The sequence below is a fragment of the Pezoporus flaviventris genome, unplaced genomic scaffold, assembly GCF_033815535.1.
Source record: "Pezoporus flaviventris isolate CSIRO_AGI_PZ_B2104156 unplaced genomic scaffold, CSIRO_AGI_Pfla_v1 ptg000324l, whole genome shotgun sequence".
Taxonomy (NCBI): domain Eukaryota; kingdom Metazoa; phylum Chordata; class Aves; order Psittaciformes; family Psittacidae; genus Pezoporus; species Pezoporus flaviventris.
The window spans coordinates 18,340-41,122 of NW_026892871.1; the positions used below are offsets into that span (position 1 = coordinate 18,340).

At 48.4% G+C, this 22,783-nt stretch overlaps 1 protein-coding gene across 3 annotated transcripts; it reads right to left on the reverse strand.

The window, feature by feature from the left end:
• Positions 1 to 1,507: 1,507 nt before the first annotated feature.
• On the reverse strand, positions 1,508 to 21,855 carry GJC1 (gap junction protein gamma 1). Of its 3 annotated transcripts, none has more exons than XM_061443227.1 (4): positions 21,699 to 21,855; positions 7,476 to 7,589; positions 5,659 to 5,731; positions 1,508 to 5,532 (listed from the first exon to the last, which is right to left on the reverse strand). In XM_061443227.1, the coding sequence occupies exon 4, from the start codon at positions 5,511 to 5,513 to the stop codon at positions 4,332 to 4,334; it is 1,182 nt and encodes a 393-aa protein (XP_061299211.1). In that variant the 5' UTR covers positions 5,514 to 5,532; positions 5,659 to 5,731; positions 7,476 to 7,589; positions 21,699 to 21,855; the 3' UTR covers positions 1,508 to 4,331. The 3 variants fall into 3 exon arrangements, with proteins under 3 accessions (XP_061299211.1, XP_061299208.1, XP_061299210.1); XM_061443224.1 differs by having other exon boundaries at positions 5,659 to 5,734; XM_061443226.1 differs by lacking the exon at positions 21,699 to 21,855 and adding an exon at positions 9,423 to 9,441 and having other exon boundaries at positions 5,659 to 5,734.
• Between the last annotated feature and the right edge of the window lie 928 nt (positions 21,856 to 22,783).

The window sequence follows — 22,783 nt, forward strand, 5'->3', positions numbered from 1 at the left end:
TTGCATTATCCTCGCTTTATAGCTGAGAAAAAGGTGGATGTGTCAGCTGGCCTGCCCAGCGACACAGAGGATCAGTTGGGATCACGCCAAGGGGCATGGTGCTGCTGGAAAGGGCCTCAAGCACCCAGGGCAGCCACACAGGGCTGGCAGATGTGGTACAGGACCCCTGGGAGATGGGCAGCAGCTGGAGGCCATGCACAAGACCCAGGGGGTTCTCAGATACATCTGCAAGGAGCAAGTGAAGCAGGCCTGGGGTGACTGCACACAATCCCAGCTTTGACCTCTGGGTGCCTGTCTCTGAGCACAAGATCAAATCCAGCCATCACATGATGGCTTCTATTACATGATTCCCCAAGAAACAGACTGCAAGAAAAGAGCTGCAACAGCACCCTTCCTTTTTTTAGTTATAGCCAAATGCCTGAAGCGTTTCAGAATTTCTTGCTGCAAATTCCCTGTTAAATGAAGGCTTCTGCACTTTAAAACACTTAAGCACATGCTTAGCTGGATGCCTGTAGCTGGCTGCATTGACTCATGCAGAGATAATCACATGCTTAAAGATAAGGCGAAGTTAAGTGTCCTTCTGGAGCAGCAGAGGCACACAGAGCACGACCCCAGGTCCCACTGCACCTCCTCAGTTATCCGTGCACTTGAACCCGTGCTGGATGGCTCACGCTGGTGTTACCCTGCCTGGGCAGGGAGCTGGTGACTGTGTCTCGGCTGCTCCCTGCTCCATGAGGGTTTCCCAGGAAACTGCAGGATGCTCAGGTAACCTGACAGTGAGAAAGCACACACAGTTATTAGTCTGGATCCCCCCCTTGGTTGCCACGACCGGTTTCTGCCCTTAGAGCCCTGGACACAAGGAGCTCTGTGACACAGGCAGCGCTGTCCTCCTCTACACGGCTGCTTTTAACTCTGAACAAACAGCTTTTCATTGCAAGCCCCCCACCCCACCAAATCCATCTCCCTTCAGCCTTCTCACAGCTGAAACCACGTAATGCCTCCCTCAGACCCACTCCCACTTTTGAGGGCAAAGTGCAGCCAGGGCAAGGCATGGGACACTGACAAAAGCCCTCTTCTGTGCCGGCAACACAGCCAGGCATTCAGCTGGCAGTTCGGAAGGGAGCAGGGCAGCCAGCTCCGTATGTTCTTTGGCAAACTGCAGCTAAATTAGGGCAGCTAATGCTGCACAGTTCACTGGACAGGATCAGCATGCTCAGTCATATGCATAAGCCCAGATTTCCATGTTTTCGAAGACCTTTTCAAGGTCTGACTTCCAAAGTTTACAGATCTGTCTTTTTCTGCGTGCGAGTGCTGCTGTCACTGAAGAGCAGTTCACGTGCAGCACGGTTCAGTCATGTTCTGCCTGACTCCACGATGCTAAACAAGGTCAAATACAGAAAACCTCCAAGTTGTGGCTCTAAGACGCCCCATTAAAACAACCCTCTCCCTCCTTCACATATTCAGAACACATTCTAGGGCTGGAAAAAAGAAGCCATCTCACTCAGACTGGAGGAATCCACTGGATTTAATAGATTGGTTTTTCCAAACTGCATCCAAAACCAGAGAATGACAACACAAACCCAAGTTATGTTCAGGATGTCTTCTCCCAAAGTCTCTGCCGAATGTTTCTTTCGGAATGGCCTACATTAAGCCAAAGCAAAAGAGCATTTTAAAGTAATGCAGGTATCGTTTCTTCAAAAGGAAAAATCAAGCCTGATGCTCTGAAACTGAATACAGTCACGAACATGAACAGCGCTGGAACAGACATCCTCTACTAAGAGCAAACACTCAGTTTCAAAGAAAATGCGCACTTTATACACAATTCAAATGAAAACAAAAAACCAGGAACAGAAACAGCTCCATTACTTTGCATTTTCGGAATGAATTCAGTGCTGGGGTTGGAATATTCTACCCACTTTGCTCACTAAGGGGAGTATTTACTGCTGGGGACAGAAGCTCACAGCACTGACCCAAGGCGGCAGCTTGAAGCAGGGAATAGTTTGGACCATGAACTGGGGAAGAAGCTGTCACAAACCCGTTTTATTGGAAGCCATTGCTAAGAAATGGCTGCAGTTTGTGTAGAGAGCAGCAAGAGGAAAGGATTTTCACTCCTTGCCACTGAACTGGTGAAAGGCTGCTCTGAAACCACCACAAGCAACATCCCGCTCTTGGGAAGCTGAAAAGAACCACCCCAGTGTCTGGGATAATGAGCGCATTGTAGCCACCATCCCTGTTTATCTCCAGGCTCCAAATGTCTTTCCCTAGTACTTTCAGACAACGTGTTTTTCCAGCCAGCTTCCCCATCACACTCAGAGCTTTCTGCTGGCAAAGCCTCTCTGCCCATCTTCAGGCTGTGAGCTTCTCTTCAGCCTCCTCATTAACTAGAGCAGCACTACTAACAAACCCCACGCTGCTGGTCCCTGCTCACAAGCCCACTTCTGCTGCTCCAAACTGCTGTGTACTTCCTGTGTTACCTACTCCTGCTTCCAGACATCACCCTGACACTTCACTGCATAAAACTCGGAGGGTGCTCCCTTCCTGGAGCAGTGGCCAGGAGTCAAAGCCAAACGAAAAGGCAGAAAGGAAACTCACTTCCCACTGCTGGAGATGAACTGGGGAGGCTCCCACTGACCCACACTCAGAGCTGGGCTCTCTGCCTGGGCTGCCTGGTGTCCCAGAGTGAAAACAGCAAAATCAAGTCAGCAAAACACCTATTGTCAGCAAGTGCTTGGGTAGAGGACAACCGCAAGCATGTGCTCATATCCCCTTAGCTTAAATTTACCATGAAGCCTATGCTTAGATGTTCTATGGGACAGGAATGGAGTGTGGGTTCACCCGTGTCCACAGAGCCTTCCTTGTCAATCCTGTCCCTGGCCAGGCTGTAACGAGGGCACTAAGGACTGAGGGAGCCTCGAAACAGAACAGTCCTGCTTGAGACAGCCTCTAAAATATATTCAAACGCATGAAAACCTAACAAAAGCCCAGCGTGGAGCGAGGTCCTGAATACATTATAAATAGTAGCAAAAAAGCATACACATTTATCAGCATCTCCCAACCATTAATGCGTGTCCTTGCCAAAAAGACAGCCCCGAAGGCAGCACATTCCGCATTCTCCTTTTCTAATTCAAAATTCAAGATTAATGCCAAAACCTCCAAATGCCAAATCTGACTGGTCTCTCAAGCAGAAATCTGAACTCTAGATATTGCTCTGTCTGAACTGAATTCCTCGGACATAATGGAAGAAGAGGGGTCTGGAATAAGGCAGTATCATTGATATTCGGAAAGGGCTTTGTAAAAACTCTTCCAGACAGCTCATGTGGCCTGGCTCGGGGGGAGGAAGGTTGTTCCTCCAGGGAATGCACAGAGAAACAAACTCACCCTGACCCCATCCAAGCAGATTACTTTGGAAACGACAGAAATCTTATCCAAAAGGTATGGTAACAACTTCATGCCCTGGGGGAGCGGTTGTCTGTAACAACAGACCTCAAACCCATCTCTATCCATAGATATCACAGAACTACATGGGATTACTGAATCCAGTAATTTCTACGTACTTTTGGGGGGTGTTTTGCAGGAGTTGGAAGTCTCTCTTCCCTCCTGGTGCAGGAAGCTCGCAGGGAGGTTTGAGCCCTCTCTGCGTGAGGGTTGGCACTGGTACTTGGACTGCAAGGACTCAATCACACATCTCTCCTAGGAAACCAACCCTGGAGCGCACAGTAGCTGTAAGTATGGCATTTCCATTTCCTAAGTAGCACATCATTTGGGTAAAAACAAGAGTCAAGAGCACCATTAACAGATGTTTTCCTAACCTCCCTGCTGCACCCGTGGGCTGCCTGGGTAAGTGGAGACTCTGCTGGGCTGTCTGCATGTTCAAGGCACTTCTGGAACGCAGCATAGTTAAGGTTTAGGTTTAAAACAAGGAAGAACAACGACAAAAACTGTGGACCACAGTAATAAAACTAGCAAAATGCTACCAGCTACCCATTGCTTGCTCCTTGGCAATATAAAAAAGTGTAACATCAGAGATCCAGTGTACAAGTACAAAAAAATTGTGCATAATAAATGTACTATAATACTGTACATACAGCATAAACCGTTCACTGAGAATGATTTAAATATAAGTATTTGCCTCCTGACTTGGAAGACAGAAGAATAAAGTTCTATAATCCTAGAATATGCGTTTAACCCCTTTGTGAGAGGTTGAATCACGAGCCAACGGCATCCCTGAAATTAAACACAGTCAAATAGTTACTTAATGGAAGCCATTATTCAAGGGGTTGCTGGTTATGATAAACTAGGAGAAAAAAGACAGTATCTAAACTCAGCCAACATTAAATCCAGACAGAGCTCTTCCCATCTCCTGACTTGCTACTGGCACTGCTTTTGTTTGAGCCCGCTTTGGATTTCTTTTCTCTGGAACTGCTGGGGTTGTTTTGGTTGTTATAAGCCTGGATCGCGAGGTCCAGGCGCTCCTGAGCCACTTTGATTTCCCTCTGCAGGTTTTCCAGGTCGGCAGGGATGTTTTCTTCATTGCTTCCATACTGCTGCTCCTGAGCTATGTTGGCTTTGTTCTGTTTGTAGGCCATTTTGGCATTGGTCAGTTCAGTGTATTGCATTTGCTCTGGCTTGACTGCAATGTTATAGCCAGGAGGAGCAGATGGTGTATTCCAAGTAAAAGGGTAGTTATAGGTACCAGAGTCTTCCAGCTCTTTCCTCTTGTTGTTCAATGTGTCCCGGATGGTGCCAAATCCCAAATGGAGCATCTCCCAGACATTCAAAAGTAAACACATGCAGCTCACCCCGTACATTATTAGCAGGAAAATGGTCTTTTCCGTTGGCCTGGAAATGAAGCAATCGATCTTGTGCGGGCACGGCGTCCTGCTGCACACAAACACGGGGCTCACCTCGAAGCCATACAGGAAATACTGACCCACCAGGAAGCCAATTTCAAACGTGGTCCTCGCCAGCAGCTGTAGGACATAAATTCTCATGAGCCCATCCTCCCGGATGCGCCGCCTGCCGTCGTGCTTGGCTTTGCCCGGCGCCTGCTGCTCTTTGTTCTCCCGTTCACTTTCCAGCTCAATCTCTGGGTACATCATGGGGTCCTCCTCGTGGTCCTCCTCAGTTTCCTCTAAGCCACGGTGTTGTTTCCAGCGCATAGAAAAGCTTTTGCTTCTGATTCTTCTGTCGGCTTCGCTGTGTTCCACCATCCGGGCGATCTTATGGATTGCGTAGCCCAAGTACATGACAGATGGAGTGGCAACGAGGATGATCTGGAAGACCCAAAACCTCACGTGTGAAAGAGGAGCAAAAGCATCGTAACAAACGTTCTCGCAGCCAGGCTGCTCCGTGTTGCACACAAACTTGCTCTGTTCATCGTAATAAATGGATTCTCCTCCCACAGCAGTCAGGACAATCCGAAACACAATCAGCACTGACAGCCAGATTTTGCCAACAAAGGTAGAGTGATTGTGGATCTCCTCTAACAGACGGGTCAGAAAACTCCAACTCATGGTGGTCAAGTAATTTTATCTAAAAAACAAATAAACCCCCCCAAATATTTAGAAGTTTATCAGCGTGAGCCTAAGCAGTGCAAACATTCAACCAAGAGAGGCAGAACCCTCTCGAGCTGTACAACCACCGCGTCTGGAGCATCACCTGTTATCGGGAACCTCCAGCTGCCAGAATCTGCTTGAAGATCCTACGCCTCCTCCACAGGCCTTTGAGAAGTCTGCTATGACAAGAAAAGGAGCAGTTAACTGCCATTTCACAAAGCAAATGGGCTCCCAAAGCTAATCCTGAGCTGAAGAGAAAGTCAAATGCTAATAAAAACATTTACACTTAAGGTTGAAGTCTCCAAAACACAGCGGATGGGGAGTTAAGCTCTGAAACTCTCTGGGTCCTGTTGGCTCCGTCCCACTGCTAACAGAAAGATTTATTCTAACTGCAGGAAGGTGGCCAAGCCTTGTCAGAGCCTGGGCTAATGATCTCAGCCTCAAGCACAGCCCATGGAGAGAAACTGTCCTCTCCACAGGGCAACGCTTGAGACAGAAATGCATGGCCCACCCCAAACCTAAGACATGCAACTGCTGTTATCTTTGCTTTAAGGCAAGACAACCTGAGTGACCCGAGCAGTGCTACCCTGCAGGCCTTGCCTAGACAATGGTCCAACCTAAGGAACATCACCTGCTCTAGTGGAAGGTGTCCCTGCCCGTGGCAGGGGGTTGGAACTGGATGAGCTTTAAGGTCCCTTCAACCCAAGGCACTTCATGATTCTGTGATCTAACTTCTAACTTGCTGCTGGAACTGATCTATGGATTTGGGTTCAGTCCCTTAGGGAGGCTAAAAACCACCCTCCCAGGGCCAGAAAAGACTTTTGTGTGTATTTTCTTGTGGCTTTGGGGAGAGTAGAAGGAAAACCTAGTTAAAAAAATTATCTGTCAAAACTTTCTGAACAGATGCTAGACAGAAATCAATAGAAATCTGCAATCCCGACACGAAAAAAACGATCAGTGGAAACTCAGGGCTGGCAACACTGCCATGTAACAATGAACAAAACCTAGCAATGTTACAGGCCCAACTGGAGCTTTAAAGAGTGAAACTGGTGAAATACTGTGTACAGGAAGAACTGATTGATCTTGTAGCACAGGATATAAGACATCTTTCAGTCACAGACTGGTTTGGGCTGGAAAGGACCTTAAAGCTCATCCAGCTCCAAGCCTCTGCCATGGGCAGGGACCCCTTCCACTAGAGCAGCTTGCTCCAAGCCCCTGTGTCCAACCTGGCCTTGAGCACTGCCAGGGATGGGGCAGCCACAGCTTCTCTGGGCACCCTGTGCCTGTGCCCAGAAAAGAATATTTGCAACTCTTCCACTTCTTCCATAGAACTACAGAGTTGCTCAGAGGCACAATAATGAAATTTGAGGGGATGCAATCAATCCAGAATTAAAGGATCTAAATGTGATCCCCCTTCTGGTGAAATTCAACATTTTGCTGAAAAGGCAACAGCACAGACATCATGTGGATGGGCTGTGTGGGACATTTGATTTATTGCTCCATGACAGTGTGAGAAAAAAAAAATAGCACAAGAGAGTATTTAAAAAGACCATATTAAGCATATCAAAAGTAACAAAGGTCTTGACAAATGACCTCCCCAGCCTGCACCAGGACATGGCTGCTGCCAGAAACTGCACATGGCAAGTTTGCAGGCTGACAGAGGTGAGAGTTACCATGATGGAGGAAAACAGAGGGAGCTCAAGAGGCTGAGTCCACCGAAACAAAACTATGGGTTTAAGCAAGCCCAATGCAGACATGCAGCTAAAGAAAAGAACAGTTCCTTGCACCATCAGTTAATAGCGAAGGGAGTGAGGGTCCTCATGGATGAGCATCTCAACGAGAGCTGGTGATGCAGCAGAGATGATGGATGCAACCCTTGGCTGTGTCACGTGCAAACAAGAGCAAGGAGGGTGATCTTACCTCCTGGTTAGCAAGACAGCACTCAATGCCTGCGTCTGCATCCTTCAGAAGTTGCTTGAACATCAGAGAGTGAGTATTCCAGCCCCAAAGCCAGCTGAAGAACTGGGAAGATGCCTGGAAGTGAGAGATTTAGAGTTTAATTTATGTACCTGGGAAACATGGGAAGAAAATGATGACCAGTGAATCAATTTATCTGGTGGCTGTCAGCTGGGCATGCATCAATCCAGGTTTACAGCCACAGCTCTTCTCTCTACACAACCATTACACCATAGACAGAACTGGACAAAATAACACCTTTTTAACAGGAAAAAAGAGCCGAGGCTTCCAGCCCTGTGCAGCACCTTACTGCAAGTGGCTTCACACTCTGAACCCCATTTCAGAAAGACCCCAAGTGCTGCTCTGCAGCCCTGAGTTCTCCACTAGTGGGACAAAAGACTGTGCTTCACTCACACATTTCCCAGCACACACTCAGATTAGGAGTCAAAAGGGGTGGTGAGAGTCAGGGGTACTCTATGTGGCCAAAGAGGCTTCAACCCACTGAACAGAAAACGCAAGAGAGCCCCACATCTGCAACGGGGGGGATACAGAAGTAAGAGCCACAACACTCCCGTTCACACCAAGCTGCAGTGCCGCAGTTCCAACACCAGAAGGGACACTGAATCTTTGAGATGAGTTTCTACCTCAGGATCTCATAAATTCTCCCGAGGTCTTTAGCAGCTCTTCACAGTGTGTTTTCTACCTGCAGAGCACATCTGTGGCTGGCTCATATCGTTCACCAGCTATAAAGAGGGAGACTGTGGTCACAGCTCAGCTCCCTCGGCTGTGGCGCCCACTGGAGAGCCCTGCTTCAGGAGAAAGACTGGGATCCATGTCCTGGATTCCACCCGTTATATAAATGAGCAGCATGACAAACCTGCACACGACACTGACCCCACACACTTGTACATTTGGGTTAACCACAGCCTTCAGATGCAGATGGCAACGTTATCAGATGTGTGTTTAATAACCAAGACATCTGCTGATTCCAGAGCGGTGGCTGCGGAGATGGGAAGTGGAAGAGCTCGGATTCTCTTCCACAAGAAAGTGTCACTTGTTCTAAATTTAGCTTTAGACCAGAGCAGAGCTGCTGCCACAAATATGGGAGAATTCACCAGCAGCAAAGAACCTCCTTGTCTTTAAGGAACCAGTTTAGCCCAAGCAAAATGACCTGTCATTAAAGCCTTCTCTTACTGGAAACGTTTAAGCCATCTATACTGAATGGAATATAAATGCTTCTTAGGGCATTTGAAATGGTGGTATCCTTCATTTACGGGATCAGCCAGCACTGGATGCTGCATGCTTCTGCCTTCACAACACAAGAACTGCAGGACCCAGCTACATTGCAGTAACCTTCACCTAACGTACACTTGGTGTCTCCCGGATCTGCTGTTCAGGCAACATTTAACTCAATAACTTTCCATGGTTTGAAATCAGTCTATGGACACTGACACATACGTGAAAAAGGCAGAATGTCAGCAATTTCAGCTCATTTAAACCATGCCAGAAAGAGCATTTGAGAGAGACTTTCATTCCTTGTCTTTGTCAGAAGCTCATTCCTGCCCTTCCAGCGGCGGAGGCTCCATGGAGCCGGCAGGACATACCACGCCAAGAACATGACACTCCTCTGACAGCAAGCTGGCTCCTGCGGGGGAGAAAGTTCTGCACACCGAGATCCAGACAGAAGAAAGAGGAATCTGAAGCAGGTACACAGAAAAAAAGAAGGAAAAACCCATCAGGTTTACTAAGATTCACTGCAGGAAATCGCTGGAGGTATTTTAACACAGCTATTGCTCACACACAGGCAGTGATCAGCCTCTTGTGTTTGCAGCTTCCCCTCTCCAGCCCATGGGTGGCTGTGAAAATCCATTTAAACATGGGATTAATTTCATCTCCTTTCAGCTTTCTCACCTAACTGAGGTGTTCTCATCTGTGATGGCCTCCCACCAGTCAGGGAGCACAGCAGGGAGCGTGCTGCTGTTTGCATTAGTATAAGGCAAGGAGCAGGGAGTCGGTCGCAGTGATTTGTATGGGTCCCTTCCAACCCAAGACCTCCCACAGTGCAATGATGCTTCTGTGATATCAAGACTCATTCTGTATCACTTCATCACGAACAGCCAGTGGGACTGAGTGCACCCTCAGCAAGTCTGTGGATGACACCAAGCTGAGGGGCCACCGATACACTGAAGGGAATAGGTGTTGTCCAGAGGGATCCTGACAGGCAGAAGGAGAGGGCCCATGTGAAACTCCTGGAGTTCAACAAGTCCAAGTGCAAGAGTCTGCACCTGGGCTGGCCAATCCCAAACATCAACACAGACCAGGGGTGGATGGATGGAGAGCAGCCCTGCAGAGGAGGACTGGGGTGTACTGGAGGCTGAAGGACCGGCAATGTGCACTCCCAGGGCACTGAGCCACTTGTGTTCTGGGCTGCATCAAACGCTGCGTGGTCCTTGGCACAAGACAGACCTGGCACTGCTGGAGTGGGTCCAGAGGAGGCCATGGAGATGCTATGAGGGCTGGAGCAGCTCTGGAGCCAGGCTGAGAGAGCTGGGCTGGGGCAGCCTGGAGAAGAGAAGGCTCCTGAAGGGGAGAACTTACTGTGGTCTTTCAATTCATATAAAAGCAGCTTATAAGTAAAATGGGGCCTTTTCATCAGGGCTTCTAGTGACAGGACAAGAGGCAGCAGTCTTTAACTGACAGAGGGCAGGTTTAGACAGGACATCAGGAAGGAACATTTTACCATGAAGGTGCTGAGGCGCTGGCACAGGGTGCCCAGAGAAGCTGTGGCTGCCCCATCCCTGGCAGTGTTCAAGGCCAGGTTGGACACAGGGGCTTGGAGCAAGCTGCTCCAGTGGAAGGGGTCCCTGCCCGTGGCAGGGGTTGGAGCTGGGGGAGCTTTAAGGTCCCTTCCCACCCAAACCATCCTGACCCTGGCTGAAGGACTCTGCACCAGACCTCTCCACCCTGGCTGACTGAGAGCGCTGCGCTAGCCCAGCTCACCAGCCCCTCTTAGCTGGAGACAGCCACCCAGGCTGAGTCCACACCAGGCTATGGGTTTCAGCTCACAGGCACATGCTCCCTGGGATGGAGGTGAGGTGCAGCACAGGAACATGAGGCACAGCTCCTGGGGAACCAGGGAGCTGCAGCTCCCGGGGCTCTCCTTCACCAGCCCCTCCTCAGACAAGGTTTGTCTTAAACAGCTTATTTTGTAGCCAAAGGCAGTTGTTGAGGGGAATATATTTACAGGAAGACGTTTTTCCCTTAAAAAGATGCCCTCCCATGTCATGCTAATGGAATTTGATTAATTTATTAATATTTGCTTTGTTCTGAAGCCATTATTATAGACATGAAAAAATGCAAGAATAAATGCATGGCAATTCTGTTGCTAGTCAAAAGAGGTTTCATGATCCATGAAAGTAAAATTGGTCCCACAGGCTAATTGCAATAGGAGTTGCATGAGGATGAATGAATAACTTGCATTACTCACATCTCATTTACACTGAAATCTAAGAAAGGGCAGGATTTACCAGATTTCCGAGGAAACACGGGAATTACATGTGTGAGAGGTGCCAATGCCAACCTCATGGAGCTCAACACAGCCAAGTGCTAGGTCCTGCCCCTGAGTCAGGGCAATCCCAGGCACAGCTACAGGCTGGGCAGAGAAGAGATTCAGAGCAGCCTGAGGAGAAGGACTTGGGGTGTTGGTCCATGAGAAACTGAACATGAACTGCTTCAGTGTGTACTTGAGCACAGAACCACGGTGTGCTGGGCTGCATCAAAAGGAGCATAACCAGCAGGATGGAGGAAGTGATCCTGCTCCTCTGCTCTCATGGGACCCCACCTGCAGCACTGTGTGCAGTTCTGGGGTCCTCAGCATCAGAAGGACATGGAGCTGTGGGAGCAAGTCCAGAGGAGGCCACAAGGATGAGCAAGGGCTGGAGCAGCTTCCGTATGGAGCCAGGCTGAGAACATTGGGGCTGTTCAGCCTGGAGAAGAGAAGCTGCGTGGAGACCTCAGAGCAGCTTCCAGTGTCTGAAGGGGGCTACAGGGATGCTGGGGAGGGACTCTTCATTAGGGACTGGAGTGACAGGACAAGGGGTGATGGGTTCAAACTGAAACAGGGGAAGTTTAGGATGATATAAGGAAGATATAAGGAAGAAGTTCTCCCCTGTGAGGGTGCTGAGGCACTGGCACAGAGAAGCTGTGGCTGCCCCATCCCTGGCAGTGTTCAAGGCCAGGTTGGACACAGGGGCTTGGAGCAAGCTGCTCTAGTGGAAGGGGTCCCTGCCCATGGCAGAGGCTTGGTACTGGATGAGCTTTAAGGTCCCTTCAACCCAAACTAGGCTGGGATTCTATGATTCCATAAGCTCCTTTCTTTATTAACCTGTAAAACAAGTAAGACTTTGCTGTTCAAGAAAGGAGAAAGTCATGGCCAGACTCAGTACTAGCAAGGCAGCAGCACACCACAAATCCCACTGAATATTGTGCCAATGCCACCTGCCGTCCCAAGTGGAGCAGCAGTTCCAGCACCCATCCTCCTAAGGGACGTGAGGGGAAGGATGTGGGGATCTTCCTGGGATAAGCTAATTCATTGCTATCACCCTTCCATCGTTAGTGAGGGAAGTGGGTTCAATCACCACCATCTTTATTCATAGAATCATAGAATCACAGAATCATGGAACAGTTAGGGTTGGAAAGGACCTTAAGATCATCCAGTTCCACCCCCCTGCCAAAGGCTGGAACACCACACACTAAACCATGTCACCCAAGATTCCGTTTAACCTTGCCTTGAACGCTGCCAGGGATGGAGCATATATCCTCCTTATATCCAGCCTGAACTTCCCGTTTCAGTTTGAACCCATCACCCCTTGTCCTATCACTACAGTCCCTAATGTGTTTACAGCACTACACAGATGAAAAAGAATAAGAAAACTGCATTTAATTTCAGTTTTAATCTATATTATAGAATATTTGGGAATGAAGAGGCTGCTTTTTCAAGTAAACACTCTCATCTGGCAAGCCTCTCCTGGCAATGAGCAGAGAATGGCTTTGAAACAGCCACAAGGCATCAGTGTCAATTTAGAAACCATTTCTGAACAGTGCCTTCAAATCCCAGGCATCCTGACAAGGTTCTGCTGATCACACACCAATCCCCCCGAGTCTAAAACACCCCTCTCTGAACGATGAGACCACAGATCCCATGCAGGATATAAATAGAACACTAAAATATGGGTAAGAGGTAGAGATATAATAAGATTCTTGTGCTGTCAAAAAAATAAAGATGTCAACTACATCTCCGTCGGAAAATCAACATCCATCCACCCACCCAAGCATTCAGCTCAGAGATAAACTGGAATGTGCAGATGAGACATGAACCTCCCGTAGCCCCAGCGTGCCCTCTAGGTAATGCCAACATGAAGCCAAGCGACACTTTTAGCAACACTCCCCCGCAGTGACACAATTCAAACAGAATCACGACGTGGTTTGTGCTTCCCAAACGCAGCTTTTACTTCACCTACAGCAACCACACTCCTCCAGGAAGCATCGTCTCCGGGGCACACACCCCAGAGCACGCGAGATCCTGGCTCTGGAGGAGCAGCGTCCATCGGGCAGCACAAGGATGTGACGAGCAGCAAGCTTGACTCGAGCCCATATGAGAGAGAACCTGCACTGTCACCAGGCTTCAGCATAACAGAGGCTGGGCTGTAGAGTCTCTGCTAGCCCTTTTGGAGACCCATTCTGGGGTCTGTGTCAGCCTGAATCCCTTTATCCATGCTCAGCGTTCAGTATCCCTTCTGAACGATGGGAATGAGGTGTACCAGCTCAGCAATTGGTATGGTGAGCTCCCAAATTTGGCATTTCTGTAGTGATTCAGGCCAGAGCTGTCAGATGCTCAGCAAACCTGAGCAGGCTGCTCTTCAGATCTGTCCTACAGGCTTGAGGTATCAAGAAGCTGAAACAAACCCCAGATGATGCTTGTACTCTGGTGATGTGAAATGTAATAATGGAGAAAAGAAAGCGGCGAGCAGATAACAGGGTGAGGCACAGTGCGTGACAGTCCTTGCCACAAAACACTCCATCCTCGGGGCAACAAGCTACAGCCAGGCTGACACAGCATCCTGCCAAACCTTGCTCATACCAGCACAGTGCTGGGACTGAACCTTGCAGTGCAGGCAACCCCTCTCCCTTCGCAACACAGCTGCTGGGTTAGGAATAACCCAACAAGTGAAGAGCTGCCACACTGGAACTCAAAAACCACCCTGTGGGAGCTCTCCAGTGCACACCCACTCTCCTCTCGCTCAGCTCTTAAGCTGGGATGCTTCTTAGCAGCTCCTATGTGAACTGGTCTCTTGCAGCAGTGGCAATCAATGCCCTGCCCTGCCCTCAGGGCTGCTGCACTTGTTCCTCACTAAGTAGGAGCCAGTCACATACAGCAGAGCCCTTTCACCTGTGTTCTCAGTTGTTGTTTTAACAAATACAGGCAATGGAAGGATAAAGATGATAAAAATGCAGTGGGGATGATGACAAAAGGCCTGTACAAAGTGACCAGCAGCAATGGATGCGAGATGGACAGTGGGGCTACTGCACACACCTGCCAATGAATCCCACACATCCACCAACGAACCCCACATCCAGCTTGTGCCAGGCACTCTCACCACTGTGTGGAGGAAAAGGAACTGCAGGACAGGGCCCTGCTTCAGCTAGAGATGTGCTGGGGAAGAACAGAGCCCAGGCAGAGCAACAGGGCTTGTGCACTCAGAGGAAAGGGAGCACGATGCCCTGCCTAAGAGTTCAGCCCTAGGGATGGACACTTCCACCCTGAGACCCAGAGCACTGCAGCAAGGAAAGAAGGAAAAAATCATGGTTTTCAGAGCCAAAAGGTGTCTGGTCCAAACCGAAGAACACGCAAATGCCGTTGTGTGTTCCATCCCCAGGGAAGCCCTGAAGGACACATGCTGATGGAGAGCATGGGCCTTAGAGCATCCAAGCCCCTACCTGGGTGCCCTCCTCCCTCTTGCAGCAAGCTCTGTGTATCTTCACTCACATACTGTTTCAGTCAGGCATCAGAGACATCCCCCTGTCTTGATGTGATTAGTGATTCAAACAACCACAACACCCCTGGAACTACTCCTGATTCCAGTGCAGCCAACAGCACCACAGCAGCTCCCCATTGGGCTCCTCCTATCTGCTCAGAGGGATGAGTGTCAAAAGAAAATGACACACTGGAGGCAAGTGACCCAAATATCACTCTGCAGCCATTTCGGGAAAGGAGAGAGAAGCCAAAAGAGAGCAATTCTGTCGGCTCCTGTACGTCAAACGACTCTCAGCTGAGCTCTCAACTGAATGGGATGAACACCTAATTCACCCACCACCATCTTATGACAGCCAAAAGAAACTAAGCCAGTGTTTGCTTCAGAGATAAGCCTCACAAACTAGCAGCTTGTAAATAAAACAGACAGCACATACCATGATGCAATGGCCCCAGTTACCCCTTCTGCAACACGGCAGCTGTTTCACTGTGACTCAAATTCAAAACCAGACTATTACCTCCCAGCTCTCTCACCTGGTCTGGTAGAAGACACCATCTCACCCTGCAATTACAACAAATTCATGCAACATTTTCCTCAACAGCAGCTTTCTAGAGAAGGATGCTCAGAAGGCAGATGAGGACACTGCAAACCCTCACCACCAACTGCATTAGAATTACAGAATCCCAGCCTGGTTGGCGTTGGAAGGGACCTTAAAGCTCATCCAGTTCCAACCCCTGCCACGGGCAGGGACACCTTCCATTGGAGCAGCTTGCTCCAAGCCCCTGTGTCCAACCTGGCCTTGAACACTGCCAGGGATGGGGCAGCCACAGCTTCTCTGGGCACCCTGTGCCAGCGCCTCAGCACCCTCATAGTAAATGTCCCCTCTGTCAGCTAAAAGCCATTCCCCCTTATCCTGTCACCACATGCCCTTGTAAAAAATCCCTCTTCCAGAACTTGGAATAGTTCTGCTAAACCTGCTCAGGACCTTCTGCTTGCTGAGATACAGAGAACAAGGACCAGAAAGGTCTGCAGACATCTGTGACTTTCCACATTCGTATGTCTCCTTAGGTGGAGAGCACTAAGCTCACAAGGATGGCAGGCAGCCACCAGAATCATAGAATCATAGAATCGTTAGGGTTGGAAAGGACCTTAAGATCATCCAGTTCCAACCCCCTGCCATGGGCAGGGACACCTCACACTAAACCATCTCACCCAAGGCCTCGTCCAACCTGGCCTTGAACACTGCCAGGGATGGAGCATTCACAACCTCCCTGGGCAACCCATTCCAGTGCCTCACCACTCTAACAGGAAAGAATTTCTTTCTTATATCCAACCTAAACTTCCCCTGTTTAAGTTTTAACCCGTTACCCCTTGTCCTTAGAGAAGGCCATCTTCTCACTGTCAGGTTACCTATACACCTCAACAATCTATGAGGATGGTGCTGGGAACATCTACAGCCAAGGACAGAACAACACATCTCATCAGACCACCAAAACCATTCCACAGCACAGATGCTCCTTCCAGAACACCATGCAGAGAGCAAGGGGCCCACGACAACAAGAGAGCAGCAATCACACAAGCTGGCCAGGAGAGCTCACTCGCCGGCCAAACGCTGTCCTGCTGCTTCCACGGCTCCCAACTGCTCTTGAACTGCAGGAATAACTGAAGAGTTTCATTCCAGGAAGCTGGGTTTAAGTACAGTTTGTTTTGAGAAAAGGAGAGGAGTAAATCACCAGACTGCAGTACTGGCATTCCACCGTTCCTCCAGCTCGAGTTCAACAGGAGTCTCAACAACTTTACTCTGCCAACGATAAAATTTCAAATATAACTACACACATAAATCCACTCAGTGATTATTTGTTGGAAAAAAAATTATTTCCCAAATAAGAAGCCCAAAACTGTCATTTTATGAAAGACTTTAATACCCCTCTAGACTCTTTAGGGGAGAGACCCGAGACACTTGCTGACTGAAGTCCCTACGCTCCATCATACCAGCTGGGAGAACACACATACCAACTGCTTCTGTTCCATCTGAGAATAGCCACAAATAACTTGTATTCTATGAGAGGAAGCCAGAAGTCCTTTTCCCACCGTGCCCCAAGCATAGGGGGCTCATTTCTGGCCACCTGACTGCTTTCCACAGCCACAGATTTGATCAGATTTAGTATTATCAAAAGCTTATGAAAATTAGCAGCAAATTTAAGGCAGCTTAAACGACAACACTGAGCTTCCCAAATGCATGGCAATTGCTTAAGCAAACGGCTCCCCAGGGGCCTGTGGGAAGAGCACTGCCACGAATCAGCTAAAAGTGAGGTACCAGAGGAAGGAAAAAAGCAAACCCACTGGTACCTCAGGTTATTGATCGTGGATTACTTGTACCTGATTGGCATTCAGTGCGGACTCGTCCGGCAAATCTCCCACAACGGGCACACGTGAAGGGCAGCAGTGATTTATTTCTGTCTCTACCTTCCCAGCACAGTTCCCCTCCAGGGAACTGGATTCTGCAGACACCCCGATCGATGAGGGTCTGCCACAGACTGCAAAGAGAGCAAGAGCAGGCTGAGGAATACAGATCGAGCCGGGCAATGCCACAGAGGTGGATGCTTCAAGTAAATGCCAGAAGTAGCAAAGACTTTATTTGCACCAAGGAACAAAGAAGATCATTTCCATGCGGCTGGATGGAGGATCACGGTGTAATTCCTCCCAAACGGTTCCATTTCATTTTTTGAGTACCCCAGGAATCACAGTTTCCACTATGAAAATTCTTCTCCTTTTAAAAACTACCTATTTGAATGTCAGCCAAGTAACTCTAGTGAATCAGTGCCTGCTGCAATTAAAATCCATTCGCTTCTCAACTACTTCAGTATGTTTGCCATGAAAATCAGGAGGTTTTTAGGAGGAGCCGCATGAAAGGCATCCACCCTTCCAGACACACATTACAAGCCTTACCGATTTTATTTTTATGCCATTTAAAAGCATATTAACACCAGGGCCAGCCCCATGTGCACAACCTACACCAGCCCCATGCCTGCCTGCAGATGTTTCTCTAACCTCAGGCCCCTGGATTATGCAGCATTACTTGTCAGCTGTGCCCCTGAATCCATAACACAGCAAGACTTCCATGAGTTAACACGGAGTCAGAAACTCACCCTCAAGGTGGCATGGAAACACACAAGAAATCCAATCTCCCTTCCAGGCTCTCTACTATTTTAGGCACATGAGAGATACAGAACTTTACAGAGGATGACTTGTTATACCAGAGTCTGGCACAGCCGCAGCACTCACAAGGGGCTGATGCTGGGATGTCACCAGGAGCAGGGGTCAATACCCCGATGCCAGCAGCATCAGCACTCATCCTGAGGACATGCGCTTCTGAGGCACCACAGCTAGAGCCATGTTTAGACCCAGAAGTCATTTTTCCACATTCCTTCATCAGTTTGGCTCAGTCTGGAAAGCAAAGTAGAAACAAGCAGCTCCATTTGGCTTTGGGTTGTTTTAGAAGAGATGAAGCCTACAAGGCAAATCCTACAACTCTGGGAAAGGGGATTAAGGGCAATACCACAACGGGTCTTCAAAGGGGAAATAATAAACTACAACTGTCAGCCACCTCTCCAGCACCACCGAATGCAACATCAGTACTCAAAAGAACTGTAGGCACAGTCTGCTGCTCATTCATATGTATGTCTTTTCTTTGTACTTCCACAGTATCTTAATCGAGGTCAAGCACTGCACTCCGAATTGTTTTCTGACAAATCCGTAACTAAAAAGGTGGAACTAATGTCTCTGAGAGCCCAGAGCTGGGATCATGGGCTTATTTAGGCAAGAGAGCTGCCTGACTCCAAGGGTTTTCATCTAAGCAAGGTAATAGGGAGAGATTTTTCACTCCTGTGTAAAAATGTAAATCCCAGGTCAGCGAGTGACTTAAGCATGTGCCTGGTGGAAAGCCGGGGAGAAACACTGCTACTAAGCAGGCTGCTTGCTTACAGCCAGACATAAGTACCTGGATGATCTGGAAATATCCCATAGCCCCTGGAAAAGAGACTAAACCAGGCTGGTCTGTGAATTAATCACAGTGCTATGCACACAACTGCTAATATTAAACTAGGGAGGATTGTACATGTGTGTATGTGAGTGTGTGTTGAAGCATCTGTTCAAGTTTAGGCATAGAAAACATTTTTCAGCCCAATGACTCCATAGGGAAATGCCTCATACATCAGCTCATCTGACTCAATTTTTCCATCACATTTCCTTTAATACAGTTTTGCCCATAAATACACTACTCCTTTTCTTCCAAATATAGCTTTTTATTTATGGAGTTTATTGTAACTCGTGTTACTACTTAAAGCCATAGGTTCTTCTTTGAGATTTAATCCTTACGGAATTATTAACCGATATTGAGGGATGAAACTCAGTTATCTGGGTTTGCTGAAGGGGATTTCTTTCTGCTACAACATTAACCATTTTCAGTATTTACCACAAAATACCCAGTAACATCCTAACTGCCCAGCCAGGAACTGCACCTGAAATCTTTTGTTTTACAGGAAAAGAAGCCAAGTGTTTAAAAATCCCAACCAGATCTCGCAGACGAGTAATGTCCTCAGTTACTCAGTGTTCTCCAGTTTGGGGAGAACTGTGAGTCACCAGCCAAGCACTGATAACAGCTCATATTTATGGCATGAGAAGGTCAAAAAAGGAAAGCCACCGTTGCCTTTTTCCCCTCCAAGGGGCATTTTGAAGATCAAATCTTTCTGTGTGTGGCTTTGAGAGGAAAGCAAACAGCCCACCAGAACCATAATGGACAATGGCCAGTGAGCAGGTAATTCAGACAGTTAAAAGCACAGAGGCAGCATTCAGACACTGAGCAAGACTGAACCCAGCCAGTGAGATGGGATTTAATAGAAGTCGACCATTCTTAACCACAACTACATGTTACTACACAGCACAAGCACGGGACGGTGGAACTCCCCTCCTGCTGCTGCTCCCCGGAAGCGCAAAGACCAGCTGCAAACACTGATAACAGTGCGGGGTCCTGCAAGGAAACCTTCCTTCCAAGGCAGTCGGGATCCCATTCCCACACAGAGGCTGGTGTGGTCCAGGGACCAGCTTTCACAGGTGCATTTGTAATTCAGGGAGTCTTCCTAAGGAGATGTGAGGAAGGAATGTGCTTCCCTATACCAGTCAGCAGGGTTATCGTAAGGCAAGCATAAAAAGTAGGGAACATTAAGGCATCTTTTTCTCACAGGAAATAATTTACTTCCTATTAACCAGATTAAAAATACATAAATCAGGAGCACAACCTCCATAAAGCACTTTGTTGAGTCACGGCACCAAAAACAAAAGCTGGAACTAGGGTGGGAAAGAAGGATCACCTTCCCACTAATGAGCCAGCAGCCCCGTGAAGAGCAGCCAGACCACAAAGGGGCCCATTATCTGCCAGGTTTTTACTCCAACTGTCCAGTGATTATGACCACAGTCCGAGTTGGAGCAGTGGTTCAGAGAATCCCATCCAAGCAACAGGGCTAAGGTGGAAATGAGGTACCTGCCACAACTCACTTGGCATTCCCAGCGCTTAAAAGGGAGACAATGAAAACCTGAAGTGGCATTAGGAAAGAGCCAGGTCCATGACTGTGAGGGGAACGCTGGCAGGTCACCAAGACTGGAACAAGCTCTCACTCACCAGCATCACAGCTTGGTCAGAAAAGCAGCATCAGCCACGCTGCGAGTGCCTGCCCGGCACAGGAGTCTGAGTAACCCCGTCCAGAAGGGACCCGTGCGGGTGTTTTCAGGATTAAATTACTCCCAGCAGCATGTTTCCAAGTTGCTTTGTTGGTCCCAAGGGGCTGAGTTACATCCGCTCGCAATTGCAGGCACTGCAAGAAGTGCACCGGAGCTCATCTTCTGCTTGGTAAAACGGGATGTTTTAGGAGAGTTTGGTTGCTTGGACCCACAGAAGTTGCTGGCAGTCAGGAGATCACCAAGTCAATAAACCTCTGCATTAAAATTCAGCACAAACTCTCTGTCATAGGTTGTAAGAACCTCTTGAATCTCAGCCATTAGCTATAAACCATACAAAGCCAAGAAAAGACCTTTTAAGACAGATCCACCTAAACAACCCAGTTCAGAACTGCCCCTGGAATACCAGAAAACTCCTCAGAAAACCTGTGTCTACAATTAAAACTCTTCAGTAAGTGCTAAAATCTTTGCAGAACTCTTACAATGGGTCTGAACTTGTCCAGCAGCTGACCACTGCCCTGCTACAGCCCCATCCTCACAAGCACGCTCATGGACTGGTAAGGAGCTGTAACGTTCTCTCTGCTTAGAGGCAGATGGACTGCTGGAAGTCCTCACTGTCAGCACACTTCTCAAGCCTTCTGCACTCTTCCCTAATTCATTCCAAGCCATCCGCCGTCCTCTCAGTCTGTGATCTCAGTTTGTTCAGTTCTTTACTGATATTTGCATCACTCGCAAGTTATCTGGGATGCCTTAGATGTTTGCTTTGAAGCAACAGGCAAAAATAATCGCTAATGAAGGGCTAGGAACGGGTAGCAGTGGAATCCAGGTGGAAAACAGACACTTCATGCCAGTTCCTCATTTACAATCACACATCCAGACCTGCGAGTTGCTTTGCTTTAAAAACCCCCAAACTTCACACTGTTGCAGCAATTAAGAAAACACTTAGTTTTTTAAGTTCAAATGTCCACTGCACCAGTGATAGTGCAAACTTGCAATTCCAGTCTTAGCACTAAAAGCATGTTTGGAAACAGTACAGCCAGTCTTCAGTTCTTAATAGCTTTCCACAGTTTAAACTGATCTAAAACTCAACGAAGCCAATTAAAAGCCACTGCAAGGAGAGAAGCTGGGTGATGAATTCAAACAGCACCACAAAGAGCAGCTGAACACGTATTCAACAGAGTTAAAAAACCATCACGTTAAAAAGTTTCACATGATCCAAAACACAAACTTCCCAACACAGAAATGTCAGTCAAGTTACTGTTTTCCCAAAAACTGTGCTACAAAGGGATCATTTTCTTACAAGGAGCCACAGGAGCACTGTCAGGGCAGACACCCGCTACCACCACGGACCAGAGCGCACAACTCTCCACACATCACCAGCCCCGGCATAGCTGGGCTTTCACTCCAAGCCCTCACCTCTTACCTTGCCCATGCCATGGTCAGAAGCCCCTGGCCATAAAGGATCCCGGCTGCACCATCGCACGGGCAACCCTTGTGCTCAAACTACTTCAGCTTTAACCTTCAGGACCAGCTATCCGTTGGGAGGGTTTGCTGCTGCCGAGAGAGGAGGACGAGCCGCCTGTGCACTCGTCAGGCACAGAAAGTATGGAAGTGCTGAGCCCACCCACCGCCAAGCCCTCGGGATCCTCCAGTCACCAGCGCGACGCAAGAGCCGAAACAAACATCGTCCCCTCCTGCCTCTTAGAACAGTGGGAATGCTGCAGTTAATGTTGGGATTGCTGGAAATCCAGGACTTCCAGCTGCTTGCAATCCTATGGGGAGAATAAGGAACAGCACAATAAGGCTCAAATGACCTGTGGGGCTGTGTGTTCGTTTTCTTTTTCAAACTCTTCCATATCCCACTTCACAGAGCGGAGCTCACTTGTGCCCCCAGGAAAGCACAAGCATAACTTTGGAATATACTTGGAAAAGTCATGAATACAGAGAAGGGCACTTTCCACCTTCCTAACCACAAGTCTTAATGTGCACAACAGCTTTCCCTTTTTAAACGGCCTGAAGAAAGGTGGGATTTGGTACTTTTTGCTTTCCTAATCACAGGTCTTGACACACACAACAGCTTTCCCCTTTTACCTGACCTGACGAGAGATGCGGTTTGGCCACTGCACTGACAGCTGCTTTGCTGAACATCACCAGGACAGAGACTGCTAACAGAAAGGGTCAGGTTATTTCTTTCTACTGCTTCTCTTTGACTTCCACTGGGCAGAAGACATGGAAGCAATGACAGGAATAATCAATGGTCTGGCAAACGCAAGGTTTTTGTTCCCCCTCTTATTTCTAAATCCAAGCCCAGTGAAAAGGCTGAGCCCTGTGCTACCAACTGTTGCTCGAGAATCCATACTGCACATCCATGCCCTAATTAAATCCCCGCGCACTATCTCCTATTTGCAATCAATTTGAGGGTGGAACAAAATTAGCACTTCCCTGGGCAGCAAGGTCGCAATGACCACAGTCAGCACTAACCCCTGCCAGCAGAAAGGAGAACGGCCT

Bases quoted from the DNA above. Each gene is read 5' to 3' on its own strand.
- GJC1 (XM_061443227.1), bottom strand. From the start codon at position 5,513: ATGAGTTGGAGTTTTCTGACCCGTCTGTTAGAGGAGATCCACAATCAC.